Source organism: Muntiacus reevesi, chromosome 12 (assembly GCF_963930625.1).
Source record: "Muntiacus reevesi chromosome 12, mMunRee1.1, whole genome shotgun sequence".
In the NCBI taxonomy this organism is placed as follows: Eukaryota; Metazoa; Chordata; class Mammalia; order Artiodactyla; family Cervidae; genus Muntiacus; species Muntiacus reevesi.
The window spans coordinates 67,359,764-67,382,522 of record NC_089260.1 but is presented as its reverse complement, the minus strand read 5'-3'; the positions used below and the strand labels follow the sequence as shown (position 1 = coordinate 67,382,522).

The 22,759-nt window shown below is 38.6% G+C and overlaps 1 protein-coding gene across 7 annotated transcripts in view; it reads left to right on the top strand.

The window, feature by feature from the left end:
• Positions 1-22,759, top strand: part of CYRIB (CYFIP related Rac1 interactor B) — a 142,199-nt gene that overhangs the window by 95,931 nt on the left and 23,509 nt on the right. For 4 of the 7 annotated variants that reach the window (XM_065902987.1, XM_065902985.1, XM_065902988.1 and 1 more), the window contains one exon: positions 16,734-16,816. In XM_065902987.1, the coding sequence (XP_065759059.1) occupies positions 16,744-16,816 (73 nt within the window). In that variant the 5' untranslated portion in view covers positions 16,734-16,743. Of the gene's footprint in view, positions 1-15,743; positions 15,827-16,733; positions 16,817-22,759 lie in introns of those variants that run through there. The other 3 variants (XM_065902990.1, XM_065902991.1, XM_065902989.1) reach the window with 2 other exon arrangements.

Genomic DNA, 22,759 nt, shown 5'->3' with positions numbered 1-22,759 from the left:
TGTACTCATGCAGAATAAAGTATTTAAGCAGAGACTCGATTATAGCTTGGCATAAATAGATGTTGTAGAATACATTCTTACTAAGGTTAGATGGTCAAGCTTGAGTCTTCCATTTTAATGCATGTCTTAGTTTGGGCTGCTTTAACAAAGGACCACCAACTAGGTGGTTCATAAACAACAGAAATTTATTTCTCACTGCTTTGGAAGCTCAAAATCAGTCCAAGACCAGTGTGGATGGTCCCTTCCTGGTCTAAGATTTTCTTATTCGTTGATGATTGGATATTAAGCCTTTCTGTCTGGTATCTTTCACTCCTCATGGTGACTGTTAACGTTATGGAGAAACCACAGGGACGTCCCTGACGGTCCAGTGGTTAGTAAGAGTGCTTCAAGTGCAGGGGGAAAAAATTTGATCCCTGGTGGGGGAATTAAGATCCGAATTTGCTACATGGTACAGCCAAAAAAAAAGAAGAAGAAATCACAGTCCATCAAAAAAAAAAAAAAAAATGGAATTCTTGCTTCAGAGAATACCTTTTAATTCAAATTATGAGGGAAAGTGGACAAATTTTTTTTTTAATTAAAAAAATTTTTTTTCTAGCTGTGCTTTGTGGCATTCAAGATCTTAGTTCCCCAACCAGGAGTCGAACCTGTGCGCCCTGCAGTGAAAGTGTTGAGTCTTAACCACTGGACCACCAGAGAAGTCCCTGAAGGACAGTTTTTAAGAGCCTCTTAACCATTACAGTCATAATGTAATAACTAGAAATTCTTACTTGTGTATATCAAATACTGGCAGATTTCTTTGAGCTTGGAGGTCTCCTGCTTTCCCCCTTTTCTTCCTGCTCTGAAATCTCTGAGGGAAAAGAATGATGGTGGATTCTTATTTCCTCCTTTTCATCACCTTGAGACCTCCTTACCTGGGAGTGAGGCCCAAGTTCCTTGAGAATGAGGCAGAATGTGTATATGTAGTGAACGAAAACGTCTCTGTAGCCCTTACCCTCCCCGCCAAGATATGTTGAAAGGTGATTTAATTTTTCTGAGGATGAATGTTAGGTTTTAGGATCAAGATTTTAAGAATTTTGGCTCTCACTGCTGTAATGCATAAGAACATGAGAAATACCAATGCATATTTGTTCAGAGGTGATAAAGAGTGTTGTGGGAAGATAACATTGCTGTCTGGACCGGCTTTAATGTGTTAGCAGTAAACCTTTGCCTGTTAGCCTTGCCCTTAATTAAGTTTCTCACCTTCTGTGGCGGAGAAGGCAATGGCACCCCACTCCAGTACTCTTGTCTGGAAAATCCCATGGACGGAGGAGCCTGGTAGGCTGCAGTCCATGGGGTCGCTAAGAGTCGAACACGACTGAGCGACTTCACTTTCACTTTTCACTTTCATGCATTGGAGAAGGAAATGGGAACCCACTCCAGTGTTCTTGCCTGGAGAATCCCAGGGACGGGGGAGCCTGGTGGGCTGCGGTCTATGGGACCGCACAGTCACACACGACTGAAGTGACTTAGCAGCAACAGCAGCTTTTGTGGAACTTATAGTTTAATTATTCCTTTGTAAGTAGCACATTCCATAAGCTTACCGCCTACTTTGTAAAGTTGCAGTTTTTGTTTCGTTTGACCTAAAGCTGCACCTTTTACAGACGCCCTTGGTTTAGATACACTCTTCTTTGATGAACAAGCTTTTTTCACTTGAATTTTAATTCATTCATTAATTCAACTAATGTTTATTGAGTAGTGACTATATAGTAGAATGTCTGATGGAGGCTAGAGTTTATTTAGGAATTTAAAAGCTTAAAAAGAATCCCATGAATCTACCAGCCATTGAGGGACTAGAGTAGTCCCTAAACCTTTGAAGTTTTCCAGTCCTGTGGCCCTGTGCCTTCCCAGAGATAACCAGTATCCTAGGTTTTGTGTTTATCATTCCCTTGCCTTTTAATGTATGTGTTTTTATCACATACAGGTATTGATATATGTAATTTTTTCATGATTTCAAAATAGTGGTAGGTTTTAAGAAAGTGAATTCAGAATACTGCTTTTGTTCAGTGGTCATAGTTTTTAAAGAAAAACCTTCATAATAGATCCTTATAAAATAGGTAATTTTGAGTTTCAGAATTTTTTTTCATGTTTCCATCATACACCGTCTTACACACGCCTAAGTCACTTACTTAGAACTTTGTACTCGCCCTTGTCGTATCCTGTGTCTGTCCCTGAATGCAGGATACTCGAGCAGGAAGCATTTCTTTGCTTTCTTCTAAATTTGCAACTCAGGCAGCTAATTTGCCTGGTGGCTTAATTTTTAATGGCTGGGTGTATGGAAGAGTACCCGTAATCTCTGAATCAAATTCAAAGATGCCAGGACAATCTGATGTAATATTATTTTATCATGGTTCACTTTCATTTAAGGAGCAATACTGATCTCCTGATTTATTGTACTTATTGCACATAACCAGGCTTTCTAGTGAGTCTTTTACTTAAAATAGCTTAGCTAAGCTTATTCATTTTTAAATACTGAATTTAAGTGTATCCACTAGATGTCAGCCTCAGGAAAGGTGTATCGTACCATGTGTAGAATCACAGCCAGAAGAAATGTGAGAGGTTCAGTCTGAGTAGTAAACTGACCTGTGTAAAGTCACATATTTTGTGATAGAATCAGAACTAGACATCAAAATCCCCCAATTTTCATTCCATTCTTTATGTCACATAAACAAAGTTATTGGCCTTTTGTTTAAGGCCAATAACTCAACTCCCTGTAATCGCTAGGCTAATAAAATATATTGATCTTGACATGTGCTTGTGAGATTTTAGTGCTACTATAATGATACTTTAGCGGGGCACCCAGAAACACCTAGATCCTGCTTCTTGCTCTTTATGTTTTTCAGAGTAAGGAGAATCAAAGTGTTACTTTATTAGGAGCTACACTAATACCTGGTGATGCTAGATTAGATAGTATTGGTAAGGTGAAGAATTAAGTTATTCTCTTTGAGTTCCTCTGTATAAGTCAGATTTCAACCAGGAAGGTAGAAATCTTGCTGAGTATTTTAAAACAGGAAATTTAATATATGGATTTATTTACACAAGTGTTGGAAGCCCGAGCAGAATGATGCTGGGGTCTGTGTTTTTACATACAACACTTCTGTCACCAATTCTGGACTGTTTTCCAACACCACCTCTGACACCAAATGTGTGGAGTTTCTCCCTCACACCAACCAGTTCCCCAACTCTCCAGGCACCATCTAGGTGTCCTGCACTCTATTTTGATTCTGACGTTAACTGTGTGAAGTGAGTATACACCTCACAGGTTAAGGGCTCCGTCCCTGGAGACTGTCCCCACTCCAGATGTCAGGCGCAAGTCCTTGGCCTCCTCTACCTCTCACTGCCCCCATGAATCAAGGCTTCCCACAACCCCATCTTCACATTTAGTGACCTGCTTTGATCAGTGACTCATAGAACTCAGGGAAACACTTTACTTGTTTTAGTTTGTTATAAAGGATTTTATAAAGGATACAAATGAACCACCAGATGAAGAGGTGCATAAGGTGAGAGGTCTGGAAGTATCCTGAGCACAGACATTTCTGTCCCCGTGGAGTTGGGCTGTGCCTCTCTTCCAGTGGGTAACTGCATTTACCAGCCTGGAAGCTTCATTATGCAAGCCTGACTGATGATAAGTCATTGGTCGTTGATCAAACTCAGTTCTTTTTTTACAATTAAAAAATGTTTAATGCCACCCATGACTGTTCCTTTACAGAGAATAGATAATATATTCATTGCAAAGAATAAAATTCCTTAACCTAACATCCAAGGCTCTCTCTGATTCAACATCAACCCGGACTTCAGTAGAGCGGAGTGGCTAAGGGCACTTGGAGGTGGGCCGCCCCGGCCTGAATGTTAAGAGGTCAGGAGATAGGGCTGAAAGTTGCAGCTCTCGGGTCATGCCTTGGTCTTCGTGGCAACCAGTCCCCATCTTGAAGCTAACTAGAGGCTTTCCAAGAGTCAGCTACAAAAACAAAAGAGGCTCCTGCCACCCTGGAAATTCAAGGGATTTAGGAGCTCTGTGTAAGGAACTGGTGATAAAGACCAAGTTACATATGTGTTATATCACACAAGGTAACTTAGATATTAATGGTACCCACAGGAAGTAGCCATCACTTCTAAAGCAAAAGGCAAGAGGTGGATTAGGAAGAATTTAGATGCTTGGAGGAGGAAGACTGGATGCTTAGACCTCTGAAGGGGGCGGCCAGGCCTTTCCCTGCTTCCAGGAGTGCCATAGAAATGAGAACTTGGAACCACAGCTGCCTTTTGCTCACAGGAAGTGCTAACAGAACTTGAAAAACAGAAAGAAGGACCTTCTTTCTTCCCACCTTCCAGTTTTTTTTTTCATGGCTCCCCCAGGCAGAATATACTGAGCATTCAGCTGACAATTAGTCTAGGACATGAACTTTACAGCTTCCTTGTTCCCAACATCACAAAGCAGATTATAGAAAGATTGGCATGGGGAGTGAGAAATAGACGAGTAACCATCACGGCCTACCTCTGACTCCTCAGCACTCGGTTATCCGTGTTGAATTAAGGACAACGGTAACAGCAGTTTCATGCTTCCTCTCCGAATGTTTGTTCTTGGATAGCTCATGCTGTAAGGGTTCAGGTGGGAGGGGGAAGTTTCTATGAATCTAGAATCACAGAGAGAAGGAGGAGTCTCCTTATTTTCTAAGTTTAGTGGAACCAGACATGGGGAGAGACTTGCAGTCCTGGGAGCTCAGGTTTTGCTTAAGCACGTTTACCACAAAAAAGATCAGAAAACAGCAAGGTCAGGAGCAGAAGGGAAATATTGGTTGTACCATGTAATGAGCAGGTATTTGTCACTGTCATTGTCATTGTGTAAGAATGATTCTGTTGAGCAGCTTCTCTTGTTGGGAAGAAGGTGGGGAGGAAAGGGGAGAAGTAGGAGCAGGAAGGTGAGTATGTGATGTATGTTTGCAGTACCATCAGGAGAGCAGACAGCGTAATGTCATGTTAATTATTGCAGATGTTTTATTGGCAGACTTGCTTGAGTTGGTTATTTCTCTCCATAATACTGTTGCTTGGAGAAGGCAATGGCAACTCACTCCACTACTCTTGCCTGGAAAATCCCATGGATGGAGGAACCTGGTGGACCGCAGTCGATGGGGTTGCTAGGGGTCGGGCATGACTGGGCAGCTTCACTTTCACTTTTCACTTTCATGCACTGGAGAAGGAAATGGCAACCCAGTCCAGTGTTCTTGCCTGGAGAATCCCAGGGACGGGGGAGCCTGGTGGGCTGCTGTCTCTGGGGTCGCACAGGGTTGGACACGACTGGAGCGACTCAGTAGCAGCAGTGGCAGCAGACTGTTGCTCACCTGTTGGGGGTTTTCAGCTTCTTACATAAAGCTAGTGTGTTTAGTACCATTAACTGCTGTGTTCCTCGTGTGAATTGAAGCTATACCAGAAGCTAAGAAAGACTTGTGATTATACCTCTCCTTCAAACTACTGTGCACGTAACTGATACTTTAAAGAAATATCATTGGACTCACCTGTCTACAGTCATTAAGTTAATTCATTAGATATTCAGTGAATATGAACCCTGCCCTGTATCGAGTATTTCCTTTGGCTTTCCTCATAGCTCAGTTGGTAAATCATCTGCCTGCAATGCAGGAGACCTGGGTTTGATTCCTGGGTTGGGAAGATCCGCTGGAGAAGGAAATGGCAACCCACTCCAGTATTCTTGCCTGGAGAATCCCATGGACAGAGGAGCCTGGCAGGCTACCGTTCACAGGATCACAAGAGTTGGACACGACTTAATGACTAAACCGCCACCATGCTGAATATACATTTGGCGAATAATTAATATTCAGCTATGGGCAAAACTGAATATCTTTATTGGGAAGATCCCCTAGAGAAGGGAGTGGTTACCCACTCCAGTGTTCTTGCCTGGAGAACTCCATGGGTAGAGGAGCCTGGTGAGCTATAGTCCATGGTGTTGCAAAGAGTTGGACATGACTGAGCGACTGACACTTTCACTTTTCACTATTCACCTAAGGCCAAAGCTGAAAATCAGTGTAGAATAAACTTCTGAGATAGATGAATAAACCTGAAAATCTATCAAAATTATTATAATGTTATTAATTGTAATAGATTTAAAAGTTTGACCTATTGAAAATTTTTTATTGTTGTACTGTTGCCAGCTGCTAGCTTACTCCTGGAGTCACTTCTGCTGTTCATTTGCAATATTGAATTGGCATTAGCTTTCAAATGGTTGGTGATGTTGCAGTCTAGAAGCAGGTCTACAAACAGAACTTGTGCACTGTTTGAAGAAGATGGTGCCTGAAGTTATTTCAGAACCAAACATGCCAAGTGAGATTGTTGATATCACTTGAATTATTTTCAAGTTTCTACTATTTTACTCTGTACTTGCTGCTTTGTGTAATCTCTTGAGAAATGTTTATCCTTAAACCTTAGACCTAGAAATATTGCACTGCAGTTATGTAACGGCTTTCAAGATAGCAAAGCCCTATGAGTTTCTACCTGCCTTTCTCTTTTTTATTCACCAGATTGCAACATTTTCTGTGTAATAGATTGATGGGAAGGCTTTTTTCAGTGTGTGTCATCTGTAATTAGTTTGTTAGATAGAGCACGTGAGTTTGGTTATTTCTTCAACAGGCTCCAGCAGGTGGAAGTTATTAGTAATATTTTTTTTTTTTGCTGAAGGTGTTAATTATCTTCAGAGTACAATATTGATACTATTTACAGTAAGGCAGACTTTTAAACATGTGATAACTACTTGGTTGAATATAGTCACAAAGCAATTCTGGGCTCTTTTATCTCTGGTAGTTTGTCTTCAGAAGGAGAATTATTAAAGGAATTTTTAATTTTTTTGCTTGTACAAGCTACAGTTTGTTACATTACATTGCGTAATAGTTTCTGAATACACAACTGAAGAGTGTGAACAAAATGTAAGCTAGTGACTCTTTAGTCATTCCTGGCCTTCATCATGTATGTACCATTGTCAGTGAACATGGTGTCATATTTTTCATTACTGATTTTCCATCCAGTTAATACTGCTTCAGAGTCATCGTACAGGTTATATGAGAATCAGAAATGTCTTGGTTGATAAGTAAAGACTATGCTTAGCTGAGTTCCATACCCACCATTTTGTTGATTTTAAAGATTTTCAGAGGTCTGAATAGCTGAAGATCGAGAAATAGCATATTTAATATTAAGTAAAATTTTATATGTAATAATATATTTCAGGAACATTGTATGATAATATGTAATCCTAGGCAAAAGAAGACCTTTTTGCCTAGAATTCAGAGCTTGGGTAAATAGAAAAAATTAGTCTAACACTAAAAATGGTCATATCTAGTGATCATTTTGACAAATTTTTCTCACATTTACGCATTTTTAGTCATAAATTAAAAGAAATGGGATGATATTAAAGCAGTTTTATGAAATCGATTGTTTTTGTTATAAAGAATGAACTATTTTTTCAGTATCTCCTTTTTCTCTTAACACTTCATATTTCTTTGTGTTCTTTATTCATTTATTGAGTTGAAGATGATAATGGATATTGGCTTGATTTTGGAGTTTGTCCTCCTCATAAAGGGGGCACAGTTAACACTCTGATTTTAATTTTTTATCAGAAGATGTGAATTCCCAAATAGGAGTTTCTTTGGAGGATGTATCACCTAAAGGAAATTAGCATTTTAACCCACACCTTAAAGGTTATTACTGTTTAATGTTATGAATGAAGTTCAGGTTTACAAAGATCAGAATTCTGGTATTGGCTAGTCTCCATCCTTATTTGTATTTTGGAGCCATATTTATGGCTGTGGGAGGATATTAGGTTCTTTGTAAGTTATCTTGGCAAACTGTAATTTTCTTGATGTTCATAATATTTGACTGAGAAGGGAGTAAGCTTTTCCTAAATTCTCAGCTGTTTTTTTTTTCTTTTCTCTTTTCAACTCAAGAGTTTTCAGTTGTCAGTGTTTATTTTGGTTATTTGTTTTCTCCTCTTTGGAATACTCTAATTTTACAGACACATTTTTATTTCTTGCACCGCGCCATCCCCCTGCCAGAACCACTGCGCTGGGGCGTTGCTGCTCACAGCTCTCTCCTGGCAGAGAGCAGCGGCTACTCTGTTGCAACTGCGGTGGCTTCTCTGGTTGTGTAGCAGGGCCTTCGGTCCTTGTGGCTCCCAGGCTGAGTTGCTCCTCAGCACGTGGGACCTTCCCAGATCAGGGATTGAACCCGTGTCCCCTACCTTGGCAGGTGGGCTCTCATCCACTGGACCACCGGGAACATTCTTTGTGTATTTTTAATCATGCAGTTATTCATCAAATATTTATCACTACCTGCAACATCCCAGGCTTTATTCTAGATATGGGGGATAGGGTAGTATACAAAGCAAAACTCCTGTCTTCTTAGAGTTCACCTTGCAGATGAAGACAGACTAAACAGATATTCAAAGGAATGAGGATAACCATCAATTTGGGAAGGAGACAGAGAGGAGAAAGAGAGAAGAGGTATGAGGGGCAGATTGGTGAAAGAAGCACTCTGCGGTGGTCTAATTGAAGCGACAACCGCAGGAAGTGCAGTAGCCTGTCACTTAAAGAAAGGTCTGTGGGCAGAGCATCCCAGGCCAGGGCAAAGCAAGTTCAGAGACTCCAAGGAGAGAGAAGTCTTGCTGAACTGCAGCAGGCTGTTGTGGAGAGTGATGGGAGGTGAGGCTGGAGTAAGTCAGGGAAAAATCGTGTCGGGTTTTGTACAACCTGGTAAGGAGTTTGGATTTTATTCTGGGTGTAGTAGTAAGCCATTGCATGCTTTTGGGTGAAGTAGAGATGTCCATTTGTATTTTTGAAAGATTGCTTTGCCTCAGAGATTGTAGTAGGAGGCAAAGGTAGAAGCAGTTAGGAGACTTTTAAAGGCCTCCTGGCAGGAGGTGATGGTGGCAAGAAGCAGGCTGCTGAGCAGTGAAGGAGGTGAGATGGGCATCCTTTAAGCTAATGGTGAAAGTGTATTAGGGAGTGTCAGTTATGTCAGATGCTCCTGACAGGTGAAATAAGGTGTGAACTTGAGAGCTGATCGTTGGAATTAGCAATGGGTGTTACTTGATGACCTTGTCAGAGCAATTTTGGTGGTATAAGATTGGGCAACAAATGAGGTTGGAGTGGACTTAACAGAGAAATAAAAGACACTGAGTGTAGGCAGCTCTTCTTAAGGAATGTTCCTGCACAGAGAAGCTGGGAATAGAGTGGGAGCTGGGGAGGGAAATAGTATCAAGATGAGTTTTTGCTTTGTATTAAGATGGGAGAAATGGCTGCATGTATGCCAAAGAGGAGCATATAGAAGAAGAATAGCCGTAAAGCAGGAAGGAAACTCAGGTCAATGTATTACCCTAAATGTCACATGAAGAAAATGTTTCAGGAAGGAGCAAATAATAAATTGGGTCAGAGGCTATTAAGAGGTCCGGTGAGTTGAGCTGTGAGATTTGGCCTTTGGACTTTACCAGATGCAGGTCTCAGTGAGCTTAACAGAGAACCAGCTTCCTCATAGTAGTAGTGGGCGTAAAAACCAGACTGGAATGAGCTGAGAGACTGAAAGATAGAAAAATAGGAAGACATAGTTACAGACAGCTCGTTTGACAGGTTTGCTCTAGGGAGGATGGGCAGGATGACACGGTTGTAGAGAGGGTGTGAAGGGCTGCTTTTCATAAAGCGAGGAGAACAGGCCCCTGAGGGAAGGGCGTCTGTCAGGAACAGGTGCAGAGGAAAGCAAGTGATTGTTAGTGAAATAAGGTGGTAGAAAGGACAGTAGGTGTTTCTTTTCTTGTTTATTTGGGGAGTAAAAATATAAGGAGGTCATTTCTTCATGTGAGGATGGAATATACATTGGTTGAGGTTTGAGGCGATCTTTGTTAAAAGCTTTTGGAATAGTCAGCTGGTAGCGGTGGGGAGAGGAGAGTAGGATTGCTCAGCTAACCTGAGAGCGCGCTTCCTGTCCGTGGTCACACGTTTAATGCAGTGGCTCTTGACTGGGGGCAGTTTTGCTCCCTGGGGAATAGTTGATGATATCTGGAGACCGTGTTGTTGGTCACAGCTGGATGTTGGGATGATACCAGGTGTCTAGTGGGTAGCGGCCTGGGATGCTGCTAAACATCCTACAATGTAGGGAACAGCCCTCAAAGAATGATGTGGTTCACATGTTAATAGTGTCGAGTTTAAGGAACTGTGATTTATAGTGACTCTTGTCAGTATGTTTGAGTTTTCCTTCTTTCTTCCCCCAGCAAGAAGCATTTGTTAAATTTATAAACTGGATGCGAACAAACCTGACACTAACCAGAGTCACTCAGAATGTGCTAGATATGCTGAAGGAGAGAGTAGGCACTGTGATGGGAGATAACAGATACAGCTGCTGTTGGTAAGGTTAGGGACAAAGGCCTCTCTGAAGAGGGGGCGTTTGAGGGAAGGCCTGAAGGGCGAGGGGCTTCCCCAGTAGCTCAGTGGTAGAGAATCCACATGCAGTACAGTAGCTGTAGGAGACAGAGGTAGATCCCTGGGTCAAGAAGATCCCCTGGAGGAGGGCATGGCAACCCACTCCAGTATTCCTGCCTGGAGAATCCCATGGACAGAGGAGCTGGCGGGCTACAGTCCGTAGGGCCGCAGAGAGTCAGACACAGCTGAAGTGACCACACACACACACACATGCTGAGGGATGAACAGAAGCCAGATTTGGGAAAAACCCTTGAAAGTAGCATTCTGGGCAGAGGAGACAGCATTATAAGATACACCCTGAGCTCAAAAGGGTAAATGAAGCAGCAGCATCTCTTAGGAATTTTCTGGAAAGAAAGATGAAATAGCACATTAACTGTGCCATGTAGTTGTGTTTCCAGAGGCTTCTGTTACTCTAGGTAAGGACACTTCTTTTCAAATGTTATATGGGAAAATGCTCCAATGTATTTATTAAATGCCTTTTGTGAGCTCAGAAACACATGTGACAGACCACCGGCCAGGAAGAACACGTTCCTTTCCAGATAAGCTGCCAGTTTTGAAACAAACATAAATAAGAGCTCTTGGTCACAGAATTCCACCAGAAATCTTACAAACACTTGAAGTAAACTATATGTGACTTCTGCATATTAAATTTCTTCTTAGCTTATTTAGTGAATATTTATAATATTTAGTTTAAATCCAAGAATCATAATAAAAAGCAAATCAAAAGGAAATTCTTTACTTTTTCCTCCTGAATTCAGATTTTCAGACTTAGTTTAGCATTGTAAATAGTAACTTTTATTATTTAACTTTGAAATAGTACCTCTCAAGTCTATCAGAATTTTGGACCAAGTTTTATATAATGTGAAAAATCTTTTATGTATTTTGTGTCAGGTTCATTTATTCATCTGAAATTCAGAGATCATATTAGAACTCTTTTAGATGCAAATGACAGAGGCCCTGCTCAACTAAAAAGGTGAAAGGGACATTGATTGAAAGAAACTAGGATGTCTTAAAACCAGAGGAAAATCTCGCAACTGAACTGAGGCAAATGGCAGCAGCTGAAACTTGGGAACAAAGAGAATGAGAAATGAAGGACTTGAGAACACGTCGCGTGACTCTCAGCAACATGTTGGCTTGTGACAGAGTGGCTTCCTCAGGGGCGGGAAGCACACGGGTTCCAGAGTCTCCCGTGCACAGGCTCTGCCGGCGGGAGCAGACCCTGTGGGTCAGTCAGGTCGTTCTGACGGCCGCCGGAGCGAGGGCAGTGGCTGCTCTGCCAGGTGTGGTCCTGAAGGTTTTGCTTCCACTGCGTTAACCCGTTTAATGATTTTATGAACCCTCTGCAGTGGAGGTGGTTATTGTATATATTTCACAGATGAGATGGAGAAGGAAATAGCAGCCCACTCCAGTATCCTTGCCTGGAAAGTCCCATGGACAGAGGAGTCTGGCGGGCTACAGTTCATGGGGTCACAAAGAGTCGGTTATGCCTGAGCACACACAGATGAGTGAACTGAGGCTTGGAGAAGTGAGGAAGCTTGACTAAAGTCACAAAGCTTAGAAGTGGCAGAGTTGTCAGGGGGTGGGGTGGGGGTTAAACCCTGGCAGTCTGGTACCCAACAGACTGACAAATACTGTTATGTCATAGTCACTGAAATCAGTCACACTGAGGAGATGGAGAGGGAAATGGCACCGACTCCAGGATTCTTGTCTGAAGCATCACACAGACAGAGGAGCCTGTCCACGGGGTTACCTCACGTCAGATGCGACTGAGCAGCAGCATACTCATAGGTATTGAAATCAGTTACACTGGAGATGGAGAGAGTTGTTTTTTTTAACTGTAAACTATGTAAGACAGCAGGAATATGGTTTTAATTTTTTTGTTTATTATTTAAAAATAATAAGCTTCTGATGGCTCATAGGATAAAGAATCTGCCTGCAGTGCAGGAGAACCCACGTTCTCTGAGTTGGGAAGATCCCCTGAAGAAGGGATTAGCTACCTGCTTCAGTATTCTTGCTTGGAGAGTCCCATGGACAGAGGAGCCTGGCGGGCTCCAGTCCATGGGGTCCCAAAGAGGGACTGAGTGAGTAAAACTTTGACTTCATTAAAAGATAGTATGTAGTGTAGTGTTAAGTCACTCAGTCATGTCTGACTCTTGGCAATTCCATGGATTGTAGCCCACCAGGCTCCACTGTCCATGGGACACTCTAGGCAAGAATACTGAAGTGGATTGCCATTCCCTTCTCCAGAGGATCTTCCTGATCCAGGGATCAAACCTGGGTCTCCTACGTTGCAGGCAGATTCTTTACCGTTTGAGCTACAGTGAAGACCGTTAAGAAAGAGGACAACTGATAGTATTATAATGAACCATTTTCAGACCTTTGAAAAATTCCATGGGTTTTTGTTCAAAGAGACACATGATGTAGATTGTCTGTGTGCTGTGCAGTTTGCCCCTAGGAGACATTTGCCACTCTCCAGGTCATTTCTGTCTGTCACAGCTTGTGTGGTGGGTTAGTTAGTATTGCATCTGGTGTATAGAGGCCCGAGGTGCTGCTGAAGACCTTCCAGTGTGAGACCGACCCCTCTCAACAGCGGCATGAACGTGAAAGTCTCTCAGTTGTGTCTGAGTCTCTGCGACCCTGTGGACCATACATACAGTACATGGAATTGTTCAGGCCAGGATACCGGAGTGGGTTCCCTTCTCCAGGAGATCTTCCCAATACAGGGATCGAACCCAGGTCTCCTGCATTGCAGGCCGATTCTTTACCAGCTGAGCCACCAGACTCGGCCCCAAATGTTAGTAGTCCTGAGGTTGAGAAAACTGTATTAGATAAACTGGGCCATTTTCTAACTAAGAGTCACTTTTTGGGATGAAGACGTGAAAAGGATTCTGAATCTTTGTGTACTTGGGAAGAGTGAATAGGTCAAGACCAAGTGTGATGCTGGGTGACGGGTGTTAGTGGCACGTTAGGCTGGGGTGCCTCCAAAGAAGGACTAAGTAGTGGAAGAAGTTCACTGAAGGAGATGTAGAAAAATGGAGCAGATAAACTTGGCTAGTTTCAGTATTTTCCCTGAGGATCACTGTGCATCCAAGTGCTAAGGTGAGGACACTTAGATCTCTGCCTTCTCCCTCTTTCCTCTACCTGGTGGTGGTCTCACAGGACTAATTATAGGGCAGCATTTTAGCAATACTCTTGACAGAAGTGGGCCATGGGTTTTGCGATTTAAAAAATGTAGTTTGTATTAAAAGAAACAGAGCCATTTTTTTTTTTAAGTACTTTGTGAATTTTGGTTTTTACCACAGGGAACGTTTTAATTGGATGCTTTCTGTGGGCCATACACTGTGCTAATAAATTGGTGTTTAATCTCATTGAACTCTCATGATAACCTTTTAAGATGGTTACTGTGACATGTGTATTATACTGGGGGAAATGAGTCCCAGAAAAGTTGACTACTATCCTCAAGGCAAACAGCTCTTTAGGTAGTTAAACTTTTGATTTGATTCCATAGATTAAGCTCTTTTAACAACAAATGGAGTGCTGCCTTTTCCTCTTAAAGACAGTTACCGTCCTTTCACATGCAGATTTTCCATCTATGGTTTAAGTTTTGATACCTGTAGGTAATTCTTTGTATATTTGGTCTTAGTTCTTATTAGTGACAGAATTTATACATGTTTGGAAACAGATACTCCATATATATTTGAAAGGTTTTGAAAGTTGAAGCTGTGAAATAGTTTTTTCCCAAATGTTCCTAAAAAATTTATTGAATAGATTTAGTAATACTTTGAGGTCATTCTTTGGATGTTTTATTTTTTCTTGTATATAAAAGTTTGGTATTATTAAACTTTTCACAGTGTAGTAGATAATTAAGACGAAATTTTTCTCTAATAGTTTTAATCTCAGACAGTCCATCTGTGTCATACATTGTACAAAATCCTTTCAGTGAAATTCTGTGTAATAGGAATTTTAGTATCAAAAATAACACAGGTCCCTATTGCTGCCATACAGGGCATTATTTTAAGAGGGGGTCCCTTCATTGTTAACCATTGTTGTGAATAAACTAAGCTGCTTTTAACATTTCTAAGAAGTGTATTCCAGTTCATCGGACTTTGGTCTGTAAAGTGAATAACCATCACACGCAGACTCTTATTTCCTCTTTGGGAAGCTTAGAGTTAGGAACGTATGCCAGTGCCCAGAGATTAAATGGAGGAAGGGAGCACAGCGCAGGAACTGGTGCTGACTCTTTTCAGACTTTTTTGTAATAGGGCTCAAGCAATAAGGTGTTTTCTTTCACTGATACAAATATTGTTACTTTGTATTTCACTTCATTTACCTTTACCAGAGCTTCCATATTTGGAGAGAAAGTATGGAGCTTAGAGGAGGGGAGGGGATGGTCTGTTGGTGGTGCCTTAGACTGCCTTCCCTATAGCTGCTACATCTTCAAGGTGTGAATCTGATTTCCTGGAGGATCCTGACCCCTCCTTACACCTTCATCCCCACTGAGTCATGGCAAATTCTTGGGCAAGGTTTACATCAGTGCATTATTTTTCCTCTGCAAAGTTAAAGAATTGTAATATTTACTGGCTCCCTTTGTGTTGGTTTGCTGTGTTAACTTCTAAGTTACATACTTTGTATACAGTTGATATTGTTGAATAATCAACCTATGAGTTAAATAATAAAAAGTTTGATCTTAGAAATATAGAAAATGTAGAAATACTGGTTTATGTATGGTAAAATTTTAAAAATGAGTCACTAATTGATATCTCCCTTCAGTCTTTAATGGTTAAGTGTGTTTTGAATACTGTCTTCCTTATACTCCTAATAGGATTTGCTTCTACAAGAGGGAAAATATCCCCAATATTTAAAAATAATGGTCTCAGTATTTCCTTAGGTGAGAAATCTATTCTTAATGTTAATTTAAATTGAGAATATATGCCTTAAGCATTTTAAAGGAGTAACACTTAGCATAGATGTTAATGAAATGTAACTATTTTAAGTTAAATGTAAAAATCTAATCTTTCTTTCCAGTTTTGCTTTATGTAAATTTTTGGATATATGGAAAAGAGGGACAAGAGCTATAAACTCAGAGCCAAATGTGCTTTTGTTGTTCCAAATTTTCAATGCCAGAAGCATATAAACCTGCACCTGTTGGTAATTATGAGCAAGCCAGCCTTTGCCGAATCCCAGGCCTCTGCTTAAAACTTTTTTACTGGAACTAAACAATGTTGCCATTTTTATTTTTAGGTTTGCTGGCATGGGTAATCTCATTAAGGTGCTAACCAGGGACATAGACCACAATGCAGCACATTTTTTCTTGGACTTTGAAAGTAAGTCTCATAGCCCCTCACGGCTGGTGCATAATGGTAAAGGTGAAAGATAAATTAATACTCACACCACAGTGAAGGCCAGCTTTGTTAATAAAATCACGGGGATCACACAAAATTTGCATGACTATTTTTCTTAATCGTAGGCAAACATCACCATCATATGTATAATTTAGTTTTTCATTTGCCGAATCATGTTGAGTGTGTAGCCAGTGCTGTCCTTTCATTAGTCCATGAAGCAACTAGCCTTATGATGAACATTCTAATAGTATGCCTCAGTGACTGCCCAGCAATCTGGTTGCTTATAACCCTATAGTAATTCTATTCATATGAAGAATCAGAGTTGTGCTGCATATCCAGAATCAATTCTTCAAATAACTTCCACAAATTATTGAGAATCCAAATTCGATTAGAAAGACATGCTTTGTTGAATGGCATACCGGAAGTAGTCAATATTCTGCTACTCTTAAGATGAAAGCAAAGGTGAGCTGTGGCCGAAATTCTTAATATTTGGCTTTAAAATAAATTGTTGTTTCAGTGCAATATTAAGCAAGATTACCTGTGAATAATTCTTGATCAGAAATTTCTTTTTCAGAATACTAGCACTATTGGAATACTTAAAGAATTTTTCATTATAAGGCCATTAATGAAACTTGGGAGAATTTTAAGAAGAATTAGAGCAACAGTTGTGCCATTGTGTACAGGAAAACTGCATTTCACCTCTAGGTCCTCCATATCAGCACCTGGAGAGCCTGCTTTGCTGTCTGCCTGAGCACAGTCTGGGTAACCTGAAGGACGAATTCATGGCCTAATGAACATTCTCCCTGTTACGATTTTTTTTTTAAGTTAAATTTCAGATGTTCTTCTTTATAAAGGGATATTTTCTCTTTTCTCATTCTTGTCTTGACAGGTACCTTAACATGGGGAATCTTCTTAAAGTTTTGACATGCACAGACCTTGAGCAGGGGCCAAATTTTTTCCTTGATTTTGAAAGTGAGAAGATGATTTTATATCTATTTTTCTTTGCCTGCAGTAGACTGCGTTTGTCTTGCACTAAATGAATGTTTCCACTTTGCCATCTTTTTAACTTGTGCTTTGCATGACTGAGCTATGAATTATAAAACTTCTTGTGCCTTCTAGAACTGGAAGTCATATTTTATAGATTAAATTGTGATAATGTTTTTACTTGAATTTTTATAAGAGATTTATATCTCTTAGTTGGACATTAATTTATAATTTGAGATCTCTAGTAAAAACATTTGAGATGCTCTGAAAACATTTTTATGAAAAGATTTTGGTGGAAAGGATATGCTTCTTCAAGATTTGTTAATTAGAAGCAATATTTTGGGAAAATTTTACTGTAGTTGAGAAAAATTGATTAGGTTTCAATTACTCTATGTACCTATTGAAATAATTTGAATACAAAATCTGTTCATGAAGGCCATTCAAAGCTCAGTAATTTGGGCATAATATTAAAAGGTAAGTGTGAACCTTAATTATTTAATCTTTGCAGATAACTGATTTTAAAAGTTAAATTTATTATATGTATTTCAGGAATTCATTTTTTTTCTAACTCTAAATAAAAAGAAAAATAATGGGTTCACAGACCTTTAAGTAATTTGCCTTCTGTTTGTTTTATGTTGCATGACCTATTGTAATATGGTCTAAGAGTGGCAGGTAAGTGTCATTGACCTCTGTGCATGTTGAAAAGCTTTTGCTCTTTTGGCTGTCAGTATTGCTTTAGCTTGTCTGGTTGTCAAATTGGGAACAATGATATTCAATTGGTGTTTTAGTGTGAATGTTGCTATTTTAACTGATCATTAGAAAATTGTTAGGAAAGGGTGAAGAGCCTTTAGGTTATAAACCATGTTACCACTTGCATTTTCATCTGAGATTAAAATATTTGAACAGATTTTTACATATTTAAGATATTTTATGATTTTTAAAACAAATCCCTTAAAATAAATCCCCCCCAGAGATGTTGCATTTTTTCCATCAACTTCAGTTTATGTGATATTATACAGTTCATCCTATTTTATGAATAATTTGTATTTTTTTTCTTTAAATAAGGACAGATCATATGAGCACATTAATTTATAGTTTGTCTCCATTTGATGGGGCAGTCTGTGGTCTCTGATATTTTTGCACTTTTACTACATTCCTATTGATGTTTCATACTGACAGTTTGCATACTCTGCAGGCCAGTGAAGAGTAGTAATGTCAACATCAGGACCATATTGTTTGGTTTTTAGGGAACGATGTTATTGAATGTTAGTTTTCTTGACCCTTCTCAACAATTTAACAATGCTATTTTAAATGCATGTTTAGCATGAATTTTAATCAGCTTGGGGATATTGAGCAGTTTGCTGATTTGAGGATTATTCTTTCAGATGAGGCAGCTTACCTTAGAGCTGTATTTTAGTTTACTTGCATCTGTTTCAAACTTGCTGTTGTATATTTTTCTGCTATTCTGTCTCCTTTTTATCTTTGTCTCAAGTTCCTTACATTTGCAGAATCTTGGCTTTGATACAGTCAAGATCTTGTTCAAGACTTGGCACTTGATCTTTTTATAAACCTAGCATTATGTTGTGGTCAAGTGAGAAGCATGAATTTACTGTAGTTTTCAAAATATTATTTGATCTTGGTTTTCTAATCTGTGGGGGTTTGGATCATTATCCTTAAGTTTTAAATAGCTAATGTAGTAGCAGGAGGAGGTTAAGATTAATAACAAGAATACCAACAATGAAGAACTACATATAAAGTGTTAACTTCCTAAAGGCAGATATAAATTAAGTATTTGTTGCTTATATCAGCCAATGTAAAACTTTTGACACTTACTGGTAACCTGTAAATGAAATGTAGTGAACACAGACTGCAAACTAGGTCAGAGTTTGTCCCTGTTAATTCTTAGTTACATTTTGTAAATATGTTTTCTTTTGAATCTAGTATCAGAGTTGTCTTATTCAGTTTTATCTCTCATCTATTTGCATATTTATCTTCTTTTTGGAAATGTGCATTTGTAAAAGTGTATTTTATCATTCAGCTACTATAGTGACCCCTTGAAACTTCCTTCCTTTTTAACTGTTTTATACCAGATTCAAAATTGCCAACACAGTTGATTTGCCAGTTCATAGGTTGATGAGAATAAAGTCATATTCTGTTATTAAACAGTGTTTAATACATTATTTATTTCTAGATAAACTGTAATATTTAGGTTACCAGAATAATTTAGCTTTACTCTTATCATCATTCTAATTGGTCAAGCCTACCATCTCCATGCATCTCCATGGTTGGGCAGCTATAGAAACAATACCATACAGACAGATATATTGGCATTTTGCATCAAACTGTATAAAAATTAACTATTCTAGTAATTTTGAACTATGATTTAATGGACCCCTAGATTTTACAAAATGAAGACTGTCTTTAAAGTACATCATTATCCCTTAATATATGTGCTTGCACACACACAGTTTTTCACTTCAGCTTGCCTTGTGTGTGCCAGCCAGTAGATACTGGGGATGCCAAGATAACTAACAAACAACCCTCAACTTTGGGGAGTTCTCAATCCAGTAGAATAGATAGAAATGCAAGCTAATTATTTACATCATTCAAAGTATATAGGTCAGGAAAGGGATTAACTTTACCTGTGAGTGGATTGGACAGGATGGAAGAATTCCTGACGGTGATATTAGAGTTGGGTTGTGAAGGGTGATGAGAATGTTCCATGCTAATTTAGTGCAGGATGTTGTGGAGAAAAAGGAACAACATGTTTTTTTAAAAAAAGCCTTGAGGCATGAAATGACATTCTGTGTTCAGTGAAGTGTATTGTCTACTCGAGGTACTAGAAAGAGGGTCTTTTTCTTAAAACAAATTATCCCTATATGATTTTATTTTAAGAATAGTGGTTTAATTAATATGTAGAGTTGCCCCATAAAATTTGGTGGCAGTTATGCTAATGACAGCATATTAAAAGCACTGAATTGGGGCCTGTACAGTCTCTTCTAGTTCTTGAAATTTCTTATTTTATGATGACATTGTTAATTTATAGCTTATTCTAGTGACAGATCTTTAGCCTGAGTGACTACTTTGTGTATTAGTTCACGCAGTTGTCTCTTTCGAGAAGAGGGACTTTTATGTCCCTTCCCAACCTTAGCAAGGTGCTTCATAGTCACAGAAGTTCAGTGTTCATTAGTTAACCTTGATTCGTGTAAGTCCAGGTAGACCAAGTAGGAGAGTAAATATAGGTGGTTATTTGTGAGAAATAGACTCTTACTTTCTCTAATTCTTTGTTATAGAGCCTTTCCACTTAGTCATACTTTTCTTTGAATTCTTGTGTCTTTTGTGTTTCCTGTTCTCCTCTCCCCCCAGTCAAAAAAAATTTGATAGTACCCACTCTCTTAGTCTTTTGTTTTTCCATTTTACCTTTTATATATTTTCAGTTGCTTTTGCCCTGTACTTTGAAATTTCTGATGGCATTTTGTTATATTTATTTTTCTAAAATGATGTAGGGTTATATTTGTTTAGATGTAAAAATGTTTTAACACATGCTAGAGCATATTTATGAATCTATACCTTCTCATTCATTCAACAATTATTTATTATTAAAAATCTACTAGGTACTAAGTTTATATACTGAACAGTGGTATGTACTGTACATACTCTGCCTCAGTGGGATTATAAATATTTACTGTATGAATGAATGAGATTAAAGCAGAAATACCTCTTATCACAGTTATAATTTTTATGTGACCAATTTTTTTTCCTTTTGTAGCTCATCTTTGCCTCTGTACCATAACAAAAATTTTAGCAGTTACTTTTCAGTGACTCTTCAGTAGGAAACTGGTGTGAAATTATTAAAAGAATTAATTTTACCTTCAAATAGTAAGAGCAACTGAAACATGCTTTAATTTCCCTTGAACAGCTCTTAAAACTAAGCTTGATGAGTAATCACTATGCCTACTCTCAGTAGTAGATAACATTTTGCAGTCAAATGAATGTCCTTTTGTTAATTGGCTAAGCTTATGATATGTTTTTCCTCAAGTAATTAAGTTTTTCATTTTTTGCTATGAGAAATCAAAGTGACAAGTCTTGGTTGATCCCGTTTTGGGGAAAACGCTTTATTTTATACAGCCCTCTCCCCTCCCGAGTACTTCACCCTTTTGCATGACTCGCTGTCAGTAAAGCAGTGCTTACCTGTCTGCTCTTTCCTGTTTGTCTTCATTTCTACAGCAGTCTTCAGCAGCTTTCAAAATTATAAATGTGACTTTCCTGTGACAGTCTAAAAAATGTTTAATCAGTGTGGTGCTGGGTATTTTTTCCACCCTTAAGGGAAACTGGAATCTTCTCCTTTATTTTTAAATTTCTTGGTACTTATTAAACCTTTAATAATGATTAACCACTTCCAAGGTCTATTTAAATCTCCTTGATAATATTTCTTTTGTATATAATTCTCTGTCATATTTTTCTGTTAACAACTAGTTACCATACCCAAAATACATAGCTTAGTGTTTTCAAACTTCACAAATATCTTTTAATATATAATAGTCAAAATATTATCCTTTGTCATGAATTCCCACTTCATGAATTCAAACTATGATACGTGTCTACTATTGATGTTATGTCTGTAGTTTCATAATTTCATATGGAAAGTATAAAACTGCTGTTTTTTGCATGTAAAATTTTTCTCTACTGCATCTGGTGTAAGTATAAAAAGTTATAACTGAGGTGTACTTTTTTTTAGTCTGTGTCTAATTATGAGTGGAGAATATGGTCTGGCTAAATGAAAAAATATTACTGCTAAATGACAAACTTTGATTTTTAAAAAAATCATTTAGCTATAATATCAGTATTTGCTCCTAGTAATACCTTTATAGCTTTGGACACAGAGTCTTTTAAATTTTTTAGTTGACTCCTCTTGTATAATTTGTCATAGCAGTTTCTTTGAAAAAAAGTACATGATTTCTGAAAGGAGATTTTTAAAATAAGGAAACAGACTTGAGAACACAAATTCTTAAGTTGGCTTTGCATGTGAATGTTACTCTTACTGTTGCTGTAGTACTGTCTTAAGTATGTTGAAATTAAAGTTTGGTACTGTGATTGTTGATTGAAGATATATTTTTGACTAGTTGGTAAGTTTAATAGATGAATTGAATTATGACTTGCCTTAAGCACAAAGTAAAGTTCCACGTTTTAGGCACCTGGACTCCCAGTTTCGTGTGTGAACTAAGTTTTTAAAAAAATTTTAAGGAAAGGAATAAATAGATCTTTGTATATTTATGGGGAGGTGAAGTATGTGCAGAAAAGTCTAGGTTCTAGTATTATATGATTGGTAAATGATATTTATGAGAAATGTTCTTAATTCATATTATAAATTTGGTCTGCCTCCCCTACCCTCCAGAGTGTAAGAGAAAATTTTAACATGGAGGAATTCTGACACCACAATTGCTCTCTAAAACATTATGGTAATCATAATGTTTATTATTTTAAGTGCTTTTTGCCTTGTCTGTAGTCTTGAATATAATCTAGTTGGAAAGATTTATGAAAAACTCAGATTCCTCACAGAGCATCTTTTTCCTTCATTTCCCCCCACCAAAAATCAAATGTATTGAATAAAAAAGACTTATCCTTAGTGAAACAAATGACCAGGGTATTAAAAACAGGATTTTTGTCACCTCAAACCTTAACAGAGAAATCCAGAATTACTCATCTATTAACACTTCTGTTTTGTGACTAATGCCACACATGGTGGAAGTGCCCATATGTTTGTGTTCCTAACTATGATTTTTATAATTCCCCCTTCATTTTTCTTCTCACTCAGTCCCAAGTATATAGAAACTCAGTTTTTGCATTAGTATTTCAAAATTTCAGTGATAATATTGTGTCTTTAAGTATCTAGTTTTTAGTAGCCTAGTAATTCTGGAGCCCTTTCATAAC